General features: G+C 34.8%; 3 protein-coding genes and 1 long non-coding RNA gene across 4 annotated transcripts; all 4 read right to left on the bottom strand.

Moving 5' to 3' along the window:
- Positions 1-395: 395 nt before the first annotated feature.
- On the bottom strand, positions 396-3863 carry mRpS35 (mitochondrial ribosomal protein S35). Its single transcript, XM_040727775.2, has 4 exons — positions 3758-3863; positions 1585-1636; positions 840-1528; positions 396-778 (listed from the first exon to the last, which is right to left on the bottom strand). The coding sequence occupies exons 3-4, from the start codon at positions 1507-1509 to the stop codon at positions 429-431; spliced, it is 1020 nt and encodes a 339-aa protein (XP_040583709.1). The 5' UTR covers positions 1510-1528; positions 1585-1636; positions 3758-3863; the 3' UTR covers positions 396-428.
- PolH (DNA polymerase eta) lies at positions 1637-3772 on the bottom strand. Its single transcript, XM_040727769.2, has one exon. It carries the CDS (start codon positions 3435-3437, stop codon positions 1743-1745), a length of 1695 nt encoding a protein of 564 aa, XP_040583703.1. The 5' UTR covers positions 3438-3772; the 3' UTR covers positions 1637-1742.
- Positions 3864-5249: 1386 nt separating the features above from the next.
- LOC121132403 (ribosomal protein L11) lies at positions 5250-6150 on the bottom strand. The gene is made up of 3 exons (XM_040727801.2): positions 6016-6150; positions 5677-5949; positions 5250-5621 (listed from the first exon to the last, which is right to left on the bottom strand). The coding sequence occupies exons 2-3, from the start codon at positions 5929-5931 to the stop codon at positions 5352-5354; spliced, it is 525 nt and encodes a 174-aa protein (XP_040583735.1). The 5' UTR covers positions 5932-5949; positions 6016-6150; the 3' UTR covers positions 5250-5351.
- A 1805-nt stretch (positions 6151-7955) lies between these two features.
- On the bottom strand, positions 7956-8932 carry LOC121132439 (uncharacterized). Its single transcript, XR_005869336.2, has 2 exons — positions 8223-8932; positions 7956-8167 (listed from the first exon to the last, which is right to left on the bottom strand). It is a non-coding gene; the product is annotated as an uncharacterized lncRNA (long non-coding RNA).
- Between the last annotated feature and the right edge of the window lie 9634 nt (positions 8933-18566).

The following is an 18566-nucleotide window of genomic DNA, read 5'->3' as shown; positions in this document are numbered from 1 at the left end:
AGGAGGATACCTTATTTTTTCACATAAGTCATCAGTTAGCCTGATTTGGGAGCCTGAGCAGAAGAATATTGAAAATCAAAATAATTGGAATTTGATACATGTGACAGATCCTCCTGTAATGTTTTTACCTCTTTTAAAAGAGGGCCAAACCCAAAAACCTTGCGAAGAGAAAGCTAAAATCTATGTTTACAAGAAGTCATTATGTCCTTTCACTAATTTTTAGTTCATTCTATGTTACTTTGTACGTTAATAAATTAATTATTTTTTAAATGTATATATGTTCATTTAGCATATTACTCAATAGCTAATTACTAATAGCCTAGCAAATATACAAAAGATGAGTTTTAATTCTAACTAGAATGTTGATGTGCGTTTGATTCAAATAATAGCCATAATTTTTAATAATGATCTTTTAATGAAATTCGATCTTAATCGGTGTTAGGCTTATATGGTTCAACTCTATAGTGTTTGTTCACAATATTATTTTTAAGTATTGCTAAAGTATTTGAATTTTCTCCTTCATTCACGAGATGATTAAAGACGTCCTTTACCTCAGGATCGTCAATCTTGTCATTGTCTTCGTATTCGACGAAAAGATCCTCATATTCAAAATTTAGAGTATCAAGGAACCCCATTTTTTCCCAGTCCTCGACTTTAAATGATTCAAAATATAAGGCAGAAATCAAATACTTAAAGTAATCCGAGTTTTGTTTCCTATAGGGACATCGATCTACAACTATGGTAACCTCATCTGTTTCAAGATTATAGTGTTCCGTACCTGAGATACAAAAAGTGTTTTAAAACTTCGTGATGTAAACATAAAACATTAGAGTCCTTACCCAGAAGACGAATCATTTTATCTTTAGCTTTAGGTTCTAAAAATAAATTTGAGAGCTTGAATTTAAAAGTTGTAATGCGTGCCCTAAAATCCCTCAACGATGAACTGGCGTTTAAGTAATCGGATGTTTCTTTTGTAAGAGAAAAAGTACGGTCAATTATTGCATTTGTGTCCAACTCCTTTGGCCATTCTGTACAATACTTTTTAATTGCAGCACAATGTTGCCTTATGGCTGGAGGAGTTGCATGGAGAAAATTAGGGATTTTCATTAACTCTACATTTGCGTTTTTGTCGGGAACAGTTTTGCCTTCCTTTCGATTAACAAATCCCTGTCTTATGGGTAATGGAACAACATAAGGGTGAAAGGTCTTTGGAGCAGGCCACACGCTACTCCATTCTACATCAGACTTTTTTCGCTCAGGAGCACGGAATTCCTTTCTCCTTTTTTTAGTGTCTTTATCTAAATCATATTTATTTGGTAGTCCAATATCTAGCACACGAAATATTCCTTGTGCCTCTTCAGCCTCTTTTTTTTTCCATATTTTTTCACGAGCAAGGTCAGTTGGAGATGGTCCATCATCTTCTGTTTGGCTTGGTGCCTCTGTTGAGGAAAAATATCTCCAAAAGGATCGTTGAATTATTTGTGGTTTCCAGGACTTTGAAAGTAGCATGCTTATTTAAAATACTGTTCTGCAAATATAAGATTTTGTCATATCATAATATACTACTATAATTATAATACTAACTTTGAATCTTCATAAAAATAGAAGAAAGAAATCGAATGATTCGCTGTTTTGCCTAAAAATATAAAGATAATATACAATTTCAATTTTGAATATGAGAAGATAAGTTTTGTTTAAAAGTTGAGTTACAATTCATGAAATTATAATAAATTAATCATTAATTAGATTTTATTGAAAAAGCTAAGGATATTCTTTTGTTTTTTACTCTCTTTTGAGTCCGAGTCTGAGCTTTTTCGTTTGGAACTAGGAATAGATTCTACAACACATTGATAATTTTTTTGCAATTCTTTAGCCACATGGAAGTCTAAATGTTCAGGTAGGTCGAAAGGAGATATTGTTATACCACATTTTGGACAGGTTTCTTTTTCTGTATCATTTTTTTGTCTTTTTATCTGAGACTCTATTTCTTGTTTAATATCAGCTGGAAGCATTTCTAACACAGAAGGATCCACATTTGTATAATCTGAAGTAATGCTACAAGGTTCGACGTTTTCATTATCCTTTGAAACCAATTGAGTTTTAATGAATTTTTGTTCATGTTTAAGGCTATCTGAACAAGTTGGCTCACTTTGTTGAGTCTGTACGTTCAGTTTTGAGTTAAAGAATGCAGAAATGCTAGTGGTTCCATTACCATTTAGTTCCTCGAATTTACTAGCGTTCAGGCTTAGTAGAGTAATGGGAGGCTTCCAATATTTTTCTTTGTCGGTTGCGTTGTTAAGCTTCTGAATGAGTTGAAGTCCTCTATCAGTAATACCATCAACGTCAAATGTGTTAAATGCCCCTCCTCTTGAAACAGATGATTTACTACCCTCAAGGCCAACATTAATATTAAGAGTTTTGGGTACACGAGCATTCACTTCTTTGTCTTTTATCAGTCTATCCGACAATTCTTCCGCCAACGATTTCATCCAACGAATCACTTTTTCCATAGTGTCTAGTCTTTTTTGAGGACCACGAAAGTTTTTAGAGCAGCCTATTGACTTTGGAAGCTCTCTTCCATTGACAGGCTCATCATCCAAACCCTGTCCAAGTCTATATAACCAAAGACTCGTTTTTTCATCAAAATATTTGTGTAATGTTTTTAAGTTAATCGTGGATAATTCCATGGCCGTTTCGATATTTAAAAGATTCAAAACTTGATCCCCAAACTTTCCACCAAGACCTCTTAGTTTTGTTAACTTTAATTTACTGTAAAGAATAGGAACAGATGAATGAGGTAAAACAGTCTGCTGGTTAGGTTTATGAAGACCACAGCTTATCTTTGCAAGTATTTTATTATGAGCAATTCCAGCCGAGCAACGAAATCCCGTCTTCTCAAATACAGCTTCACGTACTTGCTCCATAATATATGCACCAATGGACAATCGCGTGTCATCTGCATTAAGATCCTCAAGCCATTTGTGGACTTGATTTTTTTCAAATCCTACGACATTTGTATTAGGTAGAGTTTGGGAGGAAATCGGAGTGGATTCCATGGCTTCGACAGCAGGCGTAATATCCAGATAGGCCTCATCTACAGAAGCTCTTTCAACGATGAATTTGGAATCGAATTGAGTTATTGCAGAGATAACTGCTTTTCCAGCTTCTCTATACTTTGACAAATCCGCTTTTTCTCGAATCATGGGAACTCTGACCAATTGAATCTCAGGACATTTAAGTTTAGCATCTGCACCCCGCATGTTCCTTGTTACTCCAAAGGCTCTAGCCTCATAATTGACAGCAATGATGCCTCCGCCCCGCCAATCGTTGTGTTGAACAACGGCGCTAGGAACACCAGCTAATGAGGGATCATCCTTTGCTTCTACCTGGCAATAAAAACAGTCCATGTCCAGGAGAACAACAATGCGGTCCGTCATGTTGCTCTACTTAGAGGACACTTTTAAATTAAATTGTATCAAGGATTGAACCGTATCGAAATCCAAATTAGGCTCCACCAAACTAGAAATTTCCTCTATTTCCCCTTCTCGTGTTACAAATTCTTGGAGCAGAGAACCTGCTGCTGTATGACGGGATTCACGGCTCTCCGTTCGTAGTCGTATCCGTGTATGATGACTCGATGGGTCTTCCTTGATCTTTTCTCTATTCATCTTTTAATCCATTATTCCTTTCACCTTGGATACATCATCACTAGTTTAAATCTATCTATAAATTTGTAATACTAATACTAATTAATTACTAATTTCAATTTCGAGTCTGTATGTGTTACGGAGCGAGCCGTTCACAGTTGCTATTGCAGCTTAACATTAAAAATAAACACCCAATTTGAATTGGCACTCTGACGTCACTCAACACATTACTTCCCTGTTTTTCATTTTATAGAGGGGTTTCACTGACGTCATAAATTCGATAATAATTGAAAATACTCAATCTTGTGAGCTCAAACTTACTACATAAAATCCTCATTTTCCCAATCAATTTTGATTAAACCCTATCTGATGACTTTCCGAATAAAAAAAGGACTAACTCTAATCATTGGATACTACTTCATACCAATGATAAATAGTGATATTTGAATAAAATCAAGGTCATATGTACTGAAAATCCCTATGAAATGTCGATATGTTTCCTTGAACTCTACTTATTTCATCAATTCTTAGTTATTACTATTAGGAACAAAAAAAATAGGATAATTAGAGAAAAATATAATATTCCAATACTTAATAGAGTGTCTACAATATGGAAATAAGACTGTATTACAATGCAATAGTAATTAATTCATCTTTAACAGACAGTAAGGTTTAAGTTCTTAACTTACTGATCCCATTTTGGCACCCAATAGTTCACAATTTTTATTAATATTAATAAAAAAGGGATTTTACTCATAAAACTTGATTGTTTAGGGTCCCAAAAAGGCACACATTAATAATGCTCACGTGAGATGAAAATTTGAAGCTATGATTTTATAAATTAAAGGGATACGCTATCCCTTTAAATTCAAGAATAATTTTTGTTGGTTGAATCAAATAAATTTCTGGGTCCTACATCCATTATAGAATACTTGTTTTAAGCTTAAGTGGCCGCCAGATGCCCACGTTTTGAGTGAGCTGTCCCCGGTCAAAGGTGTAGAAAAAATTCTGACCACTGAAGAACTTGTCCCCATTTTTTATTTCATTATGTTAATATCGAATGATTTTTCACCGTCGCATTGAAAATGTCCACGATTTTCATTTCAGAAATCTGCGTACCTTATGTTAAGCAATTTTTAATATATAAGAATATAAATACTCCATTTAATATACAGTTTGTCAAACCGTCCCGCCCCAAATATGGGATATCGTATGAGGATAATAGATAAATACCTCATTATGACAGCAACCATTTTAAAATTGTAATGTATAATTCTAATTCAAAAGCTAAGTCACCATTAAGAAATAAAATATCTTAATAGTCTAGTATAATAATGTTCAGACATTGCTTTTGTAAAAATTAATGATAGAATCGCCTTTTGGAGGTAGATACTTGATATACTAAAATTATGTACTTAGAATACCTGACTTAAAGGTGGTTTTAGATTAAATAGATTTCCCAAACATCTGTGCTGACTATAAATTTATCCTGGTCTCAGGCGTATTACTATTTCCAGATCTAATAGTAGTCAAGATACGCAAGAAATAGCAAACACCGGTGACAAGATCATTAAGCATAAGTTCAATTAATATACACAAGGATTTCGGAGTTATTAAGATGTATATTTTCCGTGATTATACACAACGATTTAGAGACAAAGGATGTTGGAATAGAGATATATAAAGTATGAGCATAGGAAGAGTTTATTTGTTAAGAATAACACCCTCATACTTGGTTTGAAACCATTTCATGGCATCTTCCTTGACCAACTCATGGGACTTGCCAATACGTCCAGTCTTGGCACGACGGTGACGCACATTCATACCGGCTCTTCCGAGGACAATATAAAAGTCCATGCCATAAATACCAATGGAAGGATCGTACTTGATACCCAAGTCGATGTGTTCCTGAATACCGAAGCCGAAGTTTCCGTTCTTGGAGAAGTTATCCCGCTTCAACTCGTATTCTCGGACCTGGAATGAATGAACGTATCAAAGTATGATTCGAGTACCCGAGTAAGGATCTTACCTTGAGTCCCTTTTCGAGGATCTCTTCGGCCTTTGCTCCACGCACAGTGCAGTGAACGGCGATTTTTTCGTTACGTCTGATACCGAAGGATCTGACAGTGTAACGAGCCTTGGAGAAGACAGGCGTTTGTCCAGTGATGGACTCCAATACTTTGGCAGCACGTGTGAGCCTATCACCAGACTCACCCACACAGATATTCAAGCAGAGCTTGCGGATCTTCACATCGCGCATAGGGTTCTTATCCTTGGAAGTCATCTTTCTATTTCGAGCCACCTAGAGAAAAAGGAAATGCATGGGTGATGAAAGAATTTCATATTTATTTTTAAAAATTCTACTTACACGGCTATGATCTCTCAAGGCAAAAACGGAAAAGGAAAGAGGGAGAAAAGGAACAGGCGAATAATAAAATTTCAGCTGACGAGCAGTCCAGCCTGAGGCAAAACATACTCATTGATTGGCTACTTTTGTCATCTGACGTCATTCCCACTAGGCTGCTAAAAAATGTATCATGTTTATATTTTGTAAACTCTCTGCTTTCCAGCTTGCTTTGTCCTCACTACTTAATCACTTGTTATTATTAATAGCTAGGTATATTAAAAACATCGAAGGCGCTTCGCTTCGAATTTCTTTTCTTATTGAATAATATGAAGGAGATTGAAATAATACTAGATAATATATATATTAATATACATTTATATTTTGATTTTCTACCAATTTTTTAAATTGTCCCACATACTCGAATGTTTCAACTATCATTTGACGAGATTTCATGAAACTGAAACATTAAATATAATCAAAGAGACAGAGAAAATGCTACATCAAATAACGTTAATGATTCCTTTTCAATCTATTTTTGAAATCCTTTAACATACTTACTTATTCATAATTATCTATGAATTATTTCAATCTTTAAGTTCTGGAATATTTGAATATTCTAGAGTCACTTAAAACTGTATTTTAGGGATATTTTGTTTCCTATTACTGTAATTAAATCCGAGGATGTCTGTTTAAAATTATCCATAATTCATTTATTTAATAATTTAAGTCTTGTCAAATTCTAACATTCACATCAAGAATTTAATTATGTCTATTCATTTATAAATTTTTTTATACTAAGACCCTCAAATTTGTTCCGTACACATCTTTTATAATCTGATGTATTTATTACAAGATTTGAAGGATATGATATCTATCAAAACTACTTCTTTTCATAGAACTACTAATTGGTTGACTTCCAAACACCTTTTTATATTAAATTGATATCCTTAGTAGATATTATTTTAAGAAGCTACTGTATAGAAACGTAAAGTGAGGTTTTCTGCGATTTTTCATTCTCCGAACACCAAATAAATTTTTAAATGTAATATAAAGATTTACCGATTAAAATCATACCTTTTTTCAAAATTCCAGGATAATTAATATTTCAATTGTACTCCTTATTCGTACTTTTGGACATGTTTATTGTCTACAAGGATAAAATCTTAACCAATATTTATTTACTAAACACAAGCGTTTGTATATATCAATAATTTTTCTAATTAATAAACTAATTTTATCACAATGATCCCATGAATCCAATTTGAATATGGAAAGGTTTTAATGGCGGATTAAAAAAGTTTGTTCGCTTATGAATAACATTAATAGCTCAGGGGCGTCCGGAAGGGTGGGGGCTGAAGAGGCTGTAGTCCCCGCCCCAAATCAAGAACACCCCCCAAATAATTAAACAAATAAATATATATATATAATCCTCTGTAACTATTACACCACCAATGGAATGAAAAATGAGATAACCTATTTGGATTGTTTTTTGAGTTTAATTTAACAATGTTTAATCACATCAGCAAAATACTTTTGAAAGTAATCTATTTGAAGTTTCTATTCAGAGTTGGAATAAAAAATGATCTTAAAATCAAATATGTATCCCGAGTTGCTTTTTTTAAATAGAGTACGCAGACTTGTAAATGTTGACGAAATCATTAACAAATTTTAAAAATTATACCTGTATCAATGATTAAATCTTTTTGATAACTCACATTCTTTAATAATTAAAGATTCCTTCAAGAATATATTCTAAATTTTTTGGATAATCCCAACACTTTGAAAAAATGAGTATTTTATAATTTTTAATCATATTTATTTTATCACTAAAGAATCAACATAAATAATTAAATCTTTTGGCTCCAATATTAAAATTTGTTTTGATTTTACGTTTTTTTTTTGTGCTAGGAGTTGGGATTGAAACGAAAGTAATCATAGGATATAATAAAAAACTAAATACATTCTTAGATATAAAATTTATATATTTTTTGGTCTAATGATATGGAAACTAAACAATACAACTGGAAATAAATATCTAGATAAATAAATCTTTAAATCTCCAACTAGGAATAATCTCATTTGGATAATCCTCCAATTGACTATCCATTTTTTGGTATGGGGGTCCAATCGTTTTACCACGCCGTATACGACCTTTCATGAGTGCCGAAACTATCTAGAATGATATAATGTTTTTAATTAACTAAGATTATTTAATTGTATAAACTTACCTTTTGTTGATAATAGTAAAACATACAGAATACAATAAGGACAATGAAGGCTACTATAATATAGGATACTAGAGTATAAGTTCGAACAAGATCTTCTATAGATTTATCATGAAGTTTAAAAAATCTAGAGGCGCAGCAATCATTCGATGATGCTGATTGGACACATCAAATCCAGGCATTATTTTCATGGTCAAGATTTTGTATTTATATTTAAAAATTTACAGATTTATCTTCGATGAAACTTGAATTGATTGGACACTGGAGATGTGAGTTACTGGAGAGAAACTAATTTGTTTCCTACCATTATATGCATTATGTACACGTACGATATGTATGTGTGATTCGAATATTATATCATTAAAGCAAGTGACATAATCATACGCAACAATTGTTATAATAATTATTATCTATTGAATGAAACTTTGCGGAAAATAATTAACTCTATCTGACAGTGCCTCCAGAATAAAAATGTAGTAGACGAGTAAGAATTAAAATGTTTTATTTGGTACTGGAGCTAAAAAAATTACTTTTAGTCGCTGGCGCGCAGCAACAAATTTAACATTAGGGGGTGAACGGGAAATAAAACAATGGTCAACATTAAAATTCTTACTACACAATATTAGGCGACTGAATAACGTGTATACAAATTGTGTATAGCCAATGATAAAAAACCAGTGTAGAATGGGCATGTTAAAAAAAGAAACCGAAAATCAACAACTGATTGTGGTAAAAAAGGTTGCGGACATAAACGTTGGGGGAAATCGTTGCGTGGTAATATCGTTGTGTACATTATCAATGTGAGATTAAAAACGTTGTGGCTAATATCATTGTGAACAATTTGATAGTGAGTAATTTCATTGAAAGACAATATTATCGTGTGCAATTTATATTATATTCGGGCAATAAAACTATTGAATGATGAAGAAACATATCAGGATAGAACCTTTCTAATCTATAACCCACCCTGGCCCATAGATTGTGTAGCTGAGCTGCTGGACCCTGAGGCAAGTAATTGAATTTATCCTCGACCGCTTCCATGAGCATGAAGGTACCCTTCTAGTATCCCAAAGTAAACCCCGACCCACAGGTTGTACAGTTGAAGTGCTGGGCCCTCGAGGCAGTTTAAACTCCACTGCTGTCGCGTTTCTAATCACCAAGGAACCCTTCCAACATGCTATAATATACTTTGGCCCACAGCCTGTTTAGGTCAACTACTGGGCCACAAGGCAAACTGAACTTATCCGCCGCCGCTTCCCTGAGCATGAAGGTACCCTTCTGATATCCCTAAATACAACCCAGCCCACAGGTTGTACAGGTGAAGTGCTGGCCCCTAAGGCAGTTTAAACTCCACTGCTGCCGCGTTTCGAAGCACCAAGGAACGTTCTAACATGCTATAATATACTTTGGCCCACAACCTGTATAGGTCAACTGCTGGGCCCCGCGGCAAGTTGAACTTATTCGCCGTCGCTTCCCTGAGCATCAAGGTACCCTGATAATATCTCTAAATACACCCCGGCCCACAGTTTGTGCAGGTGAAGTGCTGAGCCCCGATGTAGTTTAAACTCCACCACCACAATCTTCAACTCAGAGATATATTCTTTCAAAAATTTCTTAATGTAGTATTCATCTTATTGAACTAGGAATTACTCATTAAGAAGTCTTATAAATTGGAAAGAGGTATACATTTAAAAATACAATATTTCAATGTCTATCAAATTTTGGCAAAATAATATTTTTAATTATTCATCAAATGTAGAATAATTGAATGATTTCCCTTTTCAGGGGCGTCGGCAGGATTATATATTGCAGATTTAATTTTTTTGAAAAAAATTCACCTCTGGAAATATAAGGGGTGCTGTTCAAAATATGGGAGATAAAGCCCCACTGTCATTAGGAAAAATTATAAACTTAGTGCATACCACAAGACGAATAAGGAGAGATGACTGTATTCCTCAATCACCAGAGTCTAGGCGTGGATTTGAAATCCCAGCCAACCTTAGAGTTACAAATTAAAAAGAATCAAATTTATTGTTTGATTTCTAAATCAATGGATGAAAATCGAATAAATATTTGTTCAACTAAAAAGAGTATGGAAATAATGAGCAGGTACCCTAATTGGTTTGTGAATGTAACTTTCAAAGTCACTCTATATTTTATCATTTATTTACGGTAGACGTACTTGTCATGGATACAGTATTCCACGTGTATATGCACTTCTTTCAATCAAAAGTCGTGAGACATACAGTAGATTTTGGGATGGATTAATGAGGAACACATATGTAGTTACCTTTAATCCCTTCAGTGTATGAGCTGATTTTGAACTAAACACTATATCTACAACTAAGATGTTTTCCCTTTGACTAATGGATGTTTCTTTTCATTTGGGTCAGTCGTTGTGGAGGCTATTTCATAAGTCAGGACTCCAGCAAATTTATATTGCAAACTAGGATATACTAACTAAAATAAAGAGTTTTAGTGCATTACTTTTCCTACGATATAATTCTAAGTACTTTTGAGATCCTCACAGAAACATTTATTGAGGATCTCAGAGTCTTTGACGATTATTTTGAAGATAATTAAATCGGTAGATATGTGGAAAGAACAAGAAGAGAGCCATGATATCGACCATCTTTATGGAATATGAACGGAAGAAAGTCAACCTTAAACAAATAACTCTTCACATTGGAAGCATCTCCAAACCATCATGAAAGAAAATGGCTCAAAAGATGTTGTGTTATAAAAATAAATGTATAATTTGGAAATTGAATTTGTTTTAACATATTTTAATATATAATACCACAAAAGTAGACGGTAAATTTCCCGAGTCGTCACCTATAAAGAGGAGATGGGTCTACGTGGAAGCAAGTAAATGGAAGGATGAAGGACTCAACGAATAAAATGTGTATTATTATTGGCAAGATTCCTCTACATACTAAAAAGGTCAAGAAGGGTACGTACAACATGATGGTAAAAGTGTTATAAATATAAGTTGTAACTAATACAAATATGCTACGATATACAAATATCCAAGTAAAAATACATAACAGCTGACCTATCAACTATTACTGATTAATATTAGACTTTGAACCATTAAATGTTGTTTATTTGTTGCACTCATGAAACATACCAATCAAACTCCTAGTTGATATTGTAATATTCTGAAACAACCAAGTTGGTAAGTGTGAGTAGATATTCGTATTATATTGAGGTTCCATCGCCATACGCGCTAAATAGTTAATTAGTCAATAATAATAAAAAAAAATAGGGTTAAAGCATTTTTTTATATTCAATTCGGAATAAGTGTGACCATTTATATTATTCTATCATTCGTAACTTCTATTAAACCAATCAACATAATAGTCAATTAAAGAAAATCACCCTTTGGCACAATGATTTAACTATCATCTACGAATAATCAAGATTTTTCAATAGTTACTAAATTATTAAAAAAATTCCACTAAGATAATTCCATCGAGGTCTTTTATAGGTTTACGATCCATATTCTTAATGAGAATAATCAATAATTTTATACGTTTAACATTAATAAATGGGGGAATCTATATTTTATTTTGTCCTTTAAGAATTTCTGTATCAATTGAAGCTAGCAGAATGATGAAAGAAAACTCAAAAAGATCCACCCCAGCTCCTGTGAAGCCTTCTCCTAAAAAGAACAAAATACAAGTAATATTGTTTGAATTCAAATCAAAAATAACTCAAGAATTAAAGGTTATTATAATAATATTGGACAACGAAAATGATCGGAGAATGCACATCCTTTTTTAAAGATCCAAAGTATTCCAATCAAAGACTCTGAGCTCACTCCTGTGTTTGAAAATTGTTATCATTTATCAATGTTTTTATGTAGAACTACCAAAGAGTCTACGTAGTTCTCCATTGTTTTTATTAAAACGTTAAGTATGAACGGCGGGCGGCGGTATATTATGGCATGTTAGAAAGGCTCCTTGGTGATTAGAAATGCGGCGGCAGTGAAACTACATTGGGGGCCATCACTTTAAATGTACAGCCTGTGGGCCAGGGTGTATTTTGGGATATTAGAAGGGTACTGTAATGTATTCATTTCTCCTTTCCTCTTCTTCTCTTATTTCTTGTATTGTCTTGTATATATATAATACATGGCCATTTATACTTATAAGAGGTAGAGACAGTACTTTACAAACTCATATATATACAAGACAATACAAGAAATAAGAGAATAAGAGGGAAGGAGACACGAGTACATTACAGGTACCTTGATGTTTAGGGAAGCGGCTGTGGATAAATTCAACTGCCTGGGGGCCCAGAAGTTTGTCTAAAAAACATGTGGGCTGGGGTGTATTATAGCCTATTAGAAGGGTTCTATCCTGTTATGTTTCTTCATTATTCAATAGTTTTATCTTCTGAATATAAAATAAATTGCAACGAAATTGCACACGATAAGATTGTCTTGCAATGAAATTACTCGCAATCATATTGCTTCACGATGATATTACCCTCAACGATTTTGTCTCACAATGATAATGTACACAACGATATTACCCCAACGTGTATGTCCGCAAGCTTTTTACCAAAGTACTTTTACTGAACACCGATAACCCTGGCAATTTGAAGAATGTTATGGAGACTCATGTCGTTTCATTAGAGTAGCTACAATCTGCTGTCATCATTGAGGAAGGTGAAAAGGATATAAACAAGCAAATTTACTAGAATAAGTCCTATGTTGATGCCCAATTCTACTCTGAGTCCAAGAAGGACTTAAAATTATAAATCTGGAACAAAATTCTCTGGGTAACGCTCCGTCTTTTATGGGCACACACGAATGTTCAATCAGATTTGAATATAATTGAATCTTTTAAGTAAAGGATGCTCACTACTCAGGGATGAAATAATAATGACAACTGCTAAGGAAAAGAAAATTCATTCTTCAGATGACCAATACAAAAAAAACCCGGGGCAGTTAAAAAATATACCGGATTTTCATCATTATGTATAGCTTTAATTTTTGACGACATAGTAATGTGTTGTAAGTAAACGAGTCAATGAGGACTCGAATATTATCTAGTAAGCAAAAATACACTAACAAAAACAAGCTTCATGTGTAGGGCCAGCCTTAAAAATTGTGGGGCCTTATGTTATACGGTTTGTATGAGATTAGTATCGTAATCTTGCTAGGGGGGAAAGATAGCAAGTATTGAGGGCAAGGCTGGTTTTAGCATAAGCAAGGTCTAGAGTAGTGGTCGAGGAATAGGGGTTAAATTACCCCAAATAGAGTAATTTAGAAAATTTTGTGTGTAATGGGAGTACCACTTCCTGGGGTTAAATGAACTGCCACTTCGTCCGTAGCAGGTGGGCTGGAGCAGCTGTAACCCCCAAAATGAAGGAGCACCACTTCCTGGGGTTAAATGAAATAACAACATGCCACTTCGTCCGTAGCGGGTGGGCTGGAGCAGCTGTAACCCCCAAAATGAAGGAATATTTACCTTCCAAGATAATTTTTATGGGTGACGATGAAATTTTTTTACACTAAATTGGGGTAAAAATTTTATTTTTCGTGAATATCTGTGGATTTTTCAATTTATTTTCGAAAATTATTTAATATTTGAAATTTTTTTTTCATTTCCAATTTTCCATTTTCTTTTGGGGGTAAATTAATTTTACTCCAACTTTTTTCTGAGCTAACGCTAAAAAAGTTACCCAACCTCTGGTCTACAGCATATATGTCCGATGATCGTTTCTTTCTTTCTTTTCTGGAAATTTGAATTTAATTCCAAATATATTTTTTTTAAATAAAATTCTGTGCAGGCCCATATAATTTTGTTTTTCCATGGCCTTTTTCTTAAAATGACTTTTTGATTTTTCCTCTTCTTCTAATAGGTTCTAGTGGCCTAATGCTCATTTGCCTAAAGGAAGAATATACATGCAAAAGTGACTGCATGTTTTTTCTTAATTCTAATAATCAAGTCTTTTTTATATTTCTGCTTGAATTGTGTGCAATGTCGATATCTCATAGCCCCGTCAGGGAGTGGGACATCTCTCCTTTTCAGTCTTTCAGAAACCCAAGTACTAACCTGGCCTGACCTAGTTCAAAAGATGCTCCCATGCAAAGTTTTACCCTCATAGATCCAACAGTGTGGGGACCTATAAAGCTCCCATGCAAAGTTTTACCCTCTTAGATCCAACAGTGTGGGGACCTATAAAGGACACACCCACACAAACTCGAATTTTTATATATACTAGCTTAGGATTACCCGGTGTTGCTCGGGCTAAGGAGGGAGAGGGAAAGACTGATAGTTACAGTTTGTGTAGTTTCACCCTGTGAAGTTCTGGCCTGGGAAGTTTCGCCCTCATACATATATATTATAGCATAAATGTATCTTCCACATATAATTTAAGGTCTTCCTTTACTTCAACTTGACGTCATTTGTAATTAATTATGAAATTATGTATAGGTATAGTATAAGTATAGGATAAGCCCCCCTTATACATGACCTCCCCAAAAATTGACACCCCCGTCTTAGCCTGTCCAGGCTCAAAATAGGGGCCCATGCAAAATTTCAGCCTCCTGGTTCAATGGTGTGGGAACGCATAAAGAACCTTTACACACTCGCACAATCTCTCTATTATATATATATACAGATTAATGACATTCCATGGTTGAGATCGGAGGAACATGTATAAGTATAGTCTGTTCGTTAACTAGCGATTATATCAAATCAGTGCATATTGATTGTCACTCCCATGGGTCATGAGTTGATATCAAAATAAGAGTATAAAGAAATAGTAATTAAAAATCTGCGCTTTTTATAAATAAAGATGGGATGCGAGTAGAGAAAAAAACTAAGTATAGGGATAAGAAAAGGAAAAACGGTTGAGCGTGTGCTCTGTTTTCTTTTTTGTTTATTATTTAATCAGTCGTGGGTGTGTTAATATCTGCCTCTAAAAGAAGAATTATCGCTTATCTTTGGTGTAAATTATTTTTCTAATCCATAATAAATTGAATATATATCTTTAAAAATATAATAATGATATTTTCGTTGCACTAATGTTATTTTAAAAGGAGTCGTTTATCTTCTCTATACTAATAATTCATTTCCCCCAAAGAGCATTTAACATGCAATTTATATTAAGAATCGTCTTAATTGTCCTCACACTCTTACACAAGTTTATTCATCTAAGTGTGAATATAAGTGTGTTTTACGCATTCTTGGCTACAAAAATTAAACAACGTTTTTTATTCTCAATTCCCTCATTGTTTTGATTGCAGCATATAAATTATTGTAGCAGATATAGAAATTTAAAGGAAAATAAAAAAATCTCAGATTTGGGTCTGATATATGTACACTTAGTCCTAACATTACTGCCCTGATGATATAAAATCTGAAACCAATCACTTAGGGCTCCAAGAAAGGGCTTCCTTACAGTTTTACATGTATCCTCTTGAATTTGGTCGTCTTAAATAAAACCCAGATTGTAATGAAATAAGAAAAAGAAATAGCATTGGGCTCATAGCCAAAGTAAGCAAGTTGATTTTATGCGACTGCGTCCATTTTTTTTTAAAGACACAATACAGTGTTATCTATATCTCAGCTACTACATATAATAGGTAGATAAACTATCTAAAAACTTTTTTCAAATTCAATATTATAGTTTTTGTCGGACTATTAACTAAAATCGAATTGACGCATTCTAAAATGTGTTTAAAGAATTCTAAGTATACACTATATAACGTTTTATCCAGTAATTTTATTCAAAGGCACCTCCAATTTATTTTCAACAGCCTTTAAAAAACAGCTGAACATACATATTTTTCAGAGTAACCTTATTTATTACTAAGGTCGAACCGTGGCATAGACAATATCAGTAAATGCTGATGTTGTTTGATTAAGAGTTTGCTATAATGGGCGCGAAGAAAAAAAAAGATGAGCCAGAGCTTAAACCGACCTTCGGATTGAGTTCAATTTTTTCAAGATGATAGTTGGCCTAAGTTGGGACACTCCGACCTAGTGGGACTTTAATTTCTAATTGTCAGGCACAGTCAGGTTTCATTTGTTTATTTTCTGGCGGATTTTTTTTTTTTTGAGAGGCCTGTGACTGGTCTTTTAATAGTCTTACTGATTTTTTCAAAACCCGGTAAATTCCTCCTGTGAGTTCATTTCTTACATAACGACAGGGGTCTTAGTTTGTCTATTATGTTAACCTCGCCAGAAAGGTGGGTTCTATTTTTTTTTATATTGTTATAGACATTATTGCAAGACTTTAGTGTGAGGAGTGAGAAGACACAATTAGTTCCGAATCACTTGTTTATATTTTTGACTACAACCCGACCTGAATGCACTGCCCTGACCAATTAAAAACTGCACTTCTTAGTATGAAAATGATAACTGCATATCAACGTTATACATATATTCGTAGGATTGTAATATTTATAATTTATTTTGTAACACTTATTTACAGTTTTCGTTTTGTACATATTTTAACTTTTATATTTTCCATCGGCTATTGATGTTACATTTTTAATTATTAGAAGTTTTCATTGTTTCTCAAAATATAATTGATGTCTAAGGCAAATAATATATTCAGCTTTGTGAGAGTACAGGGTGTCCAACGATAAATTGGAACTACTTTAAACTTTATCCAGATCCATAATGTGGATATTTGGGGTTAAATCATACTAATATAAAAGATTGCGTGAACAATATACTATAACTTCCACCACAATTGTTTTGACAACAAACAATAGTCATCATGGAACAAGCAAGGAGAGACGCCATCCTGGAATTGACTCACGCGGGACACAAGCCCTCTGCTATCTACAAGCTTCTTAACTACCCCAAGACCACGGTGTACCGGGTCTTCAATGCTTGGAAGGTTGAGGGAAAGGTCTACCGCAAGACCCACAACATGAGAAGTGACCGAATCTGCACTCCCGGCTTCCTTGAAGGCCTCCGGAAGTGCTTCGCCGGGGACTTCCATGTCCAGGTTGGCCAAGCACCGTGGAGTGAGCCAGCAGCTGGTCTCTAAGGCTCTGAATGAGGACCTCGGGTAAAGGTCATACCGAATGGCCAAACAACACATCCTCACGGCATCCATGAAGGTCACCAGGCTCACCAACGGTAAGCGTCTCCTCAATGACCTGAAGAGCCATGGAGGAAGAATCATCTTCTTCTCCAACGAGAAGAACTGGACTGTCGACAGAAGCTACAACGTCCAGAATGACAGGTGGCTTGCCAAGGAGAGAGAAGAGGTCCCTGCAGTCATCACCACAAAGTTCCCGGCCTCCGTGATGACCCTGGGTGTCATTTGCAGCACCAGTGAGGTGATGCCTCCTTTCTTCTTCAATCCCAAGGAAAGGGTTAACGCGATAAAGTACTGCAAAGTCATGGAGGAGTTCGTCATCCCCTGGATGAAGTATACGCCCACTGGGAGGGAGTTCATATTCCAACAAGACTCAGCGCCTGTCGCACACATCGCCATTAGGACCTCTAACCTCTTCAACTCCCACGACATCACTTTCTGGGATCGCGACACATGGCCCTCCAACTCACCCGACCTCAATCCGTGTGATTACTACTGGTAAGAGAAGTTGGAGAGGGAGGTGTACAAGGTCAGCCACAAGAGCATCGCAGCCCTGAAGGGCTTTATTACGAGGGAGTGGAATGCTGTCGATTCCGCGGAAGTCATCAGGGCATGCAAATCCTTTAGGGGCAGGATGGAGAAGATGGTGGATGCTGAGGGAGGACATGTTGAATAAATTTATTGTTTAATATCATGTCTAACTTTTTCATATTAACAAATACACTCCAAATTCCATTTTTATTAAGCAGGTTGAATTTTAAGATAGTTCCAATTTATCGTGGACACCCTGTATAATATTGAATATATATATTATTGGCTAATATCTTGCACAGGATCCCAAATTGATTCGGAGTGCCCCTGGTCGACTGCATAGCTAATCACAATACCAAACAAATGAAGCAAGAATAGGTAGAAGCGTCCACTCACTTCTTTTTTTTCAACTGGTAATTATAAAAACAATGTGGATGAAGTCCAACATTGTACTGTGAATGCTCAAAGTTTGCCCTTTCCTTGCATATATGACCTTTACAACGTCTTAATTGAGAGGTAGCCCTGATAAGGTGAGGGCCATTGTCGTTTTTCGATCTTTTGTCAGCTACTCCTCTCAAAATTGGATTGGGACTAGGTCCCTGTCTCTATGTTCCATGTTTTATGTGAGTCTCGCTGACAAATGAATTCTAAGTAACTAATATATGGATTTTTTTTTAGCTTTTATAAGTCACCAGGCTTGAACAGAAGAAACACTAACCACCCAGTTCAAAATAGGCTACC

This window comes from Lepeophtheirus salmonis, chromosome 1 (assembly GCF_016086655.4).
Source record: "Lepeophtheirus salmonis chromosome 1, UVic_Lsal_1.4, whole genome shotgun sequence".
Classification (NCBI taxonomy): Eukaryota; Metazoa; Arthropoda; class Copepoda; order Siphonostomatoida; family Caligidae; genus Lepeophtheirus; species Lepeophtheirus salmonis.
The sequence above is the reverse complement of the archived record's forward strand: the minus strand, read 5'-3'. Positions and strand labels throughout refer to the sequence as shown.

Bases quoted from the DNA above. Each gene is read 5' to 3' on its own strand.
- mRpS35 (XM_040727775.2), bottom strand. From the start codon at position 1,509: ATGCTACTTTCAAAGTCCTGGAAACCACAAATAATTCAACGATCCTTT. The intron at 779-839 runs GTAAGGACTCTA...TTTGTATCTCAG, and splicing joins TAAAATGATTCGTCTTCTGG to GTACGGAACACTATAATCTT.
- PolH (XM_040727769.2), bottom strand. From the start codon at position 3,437: ATGACGGACCGCATTGTTGTTCTCCTGGACATGGACTGTTTTTATTGC.
- LOC121132403 (XM_040727801.2), bottom strand. From the start codon at position 5,931: ATGACTTCCAAGGATAAGAACCCTATGCGCGATGTGAAGATCCGCAAG. The intron at 5,622-5,676 runs GTAAGATCCTTA...CATTCATTCCAG, and splicing joins TCCTCGAAAAGGGACTCAAG to GTCCGAGAATACGAGTTGAA.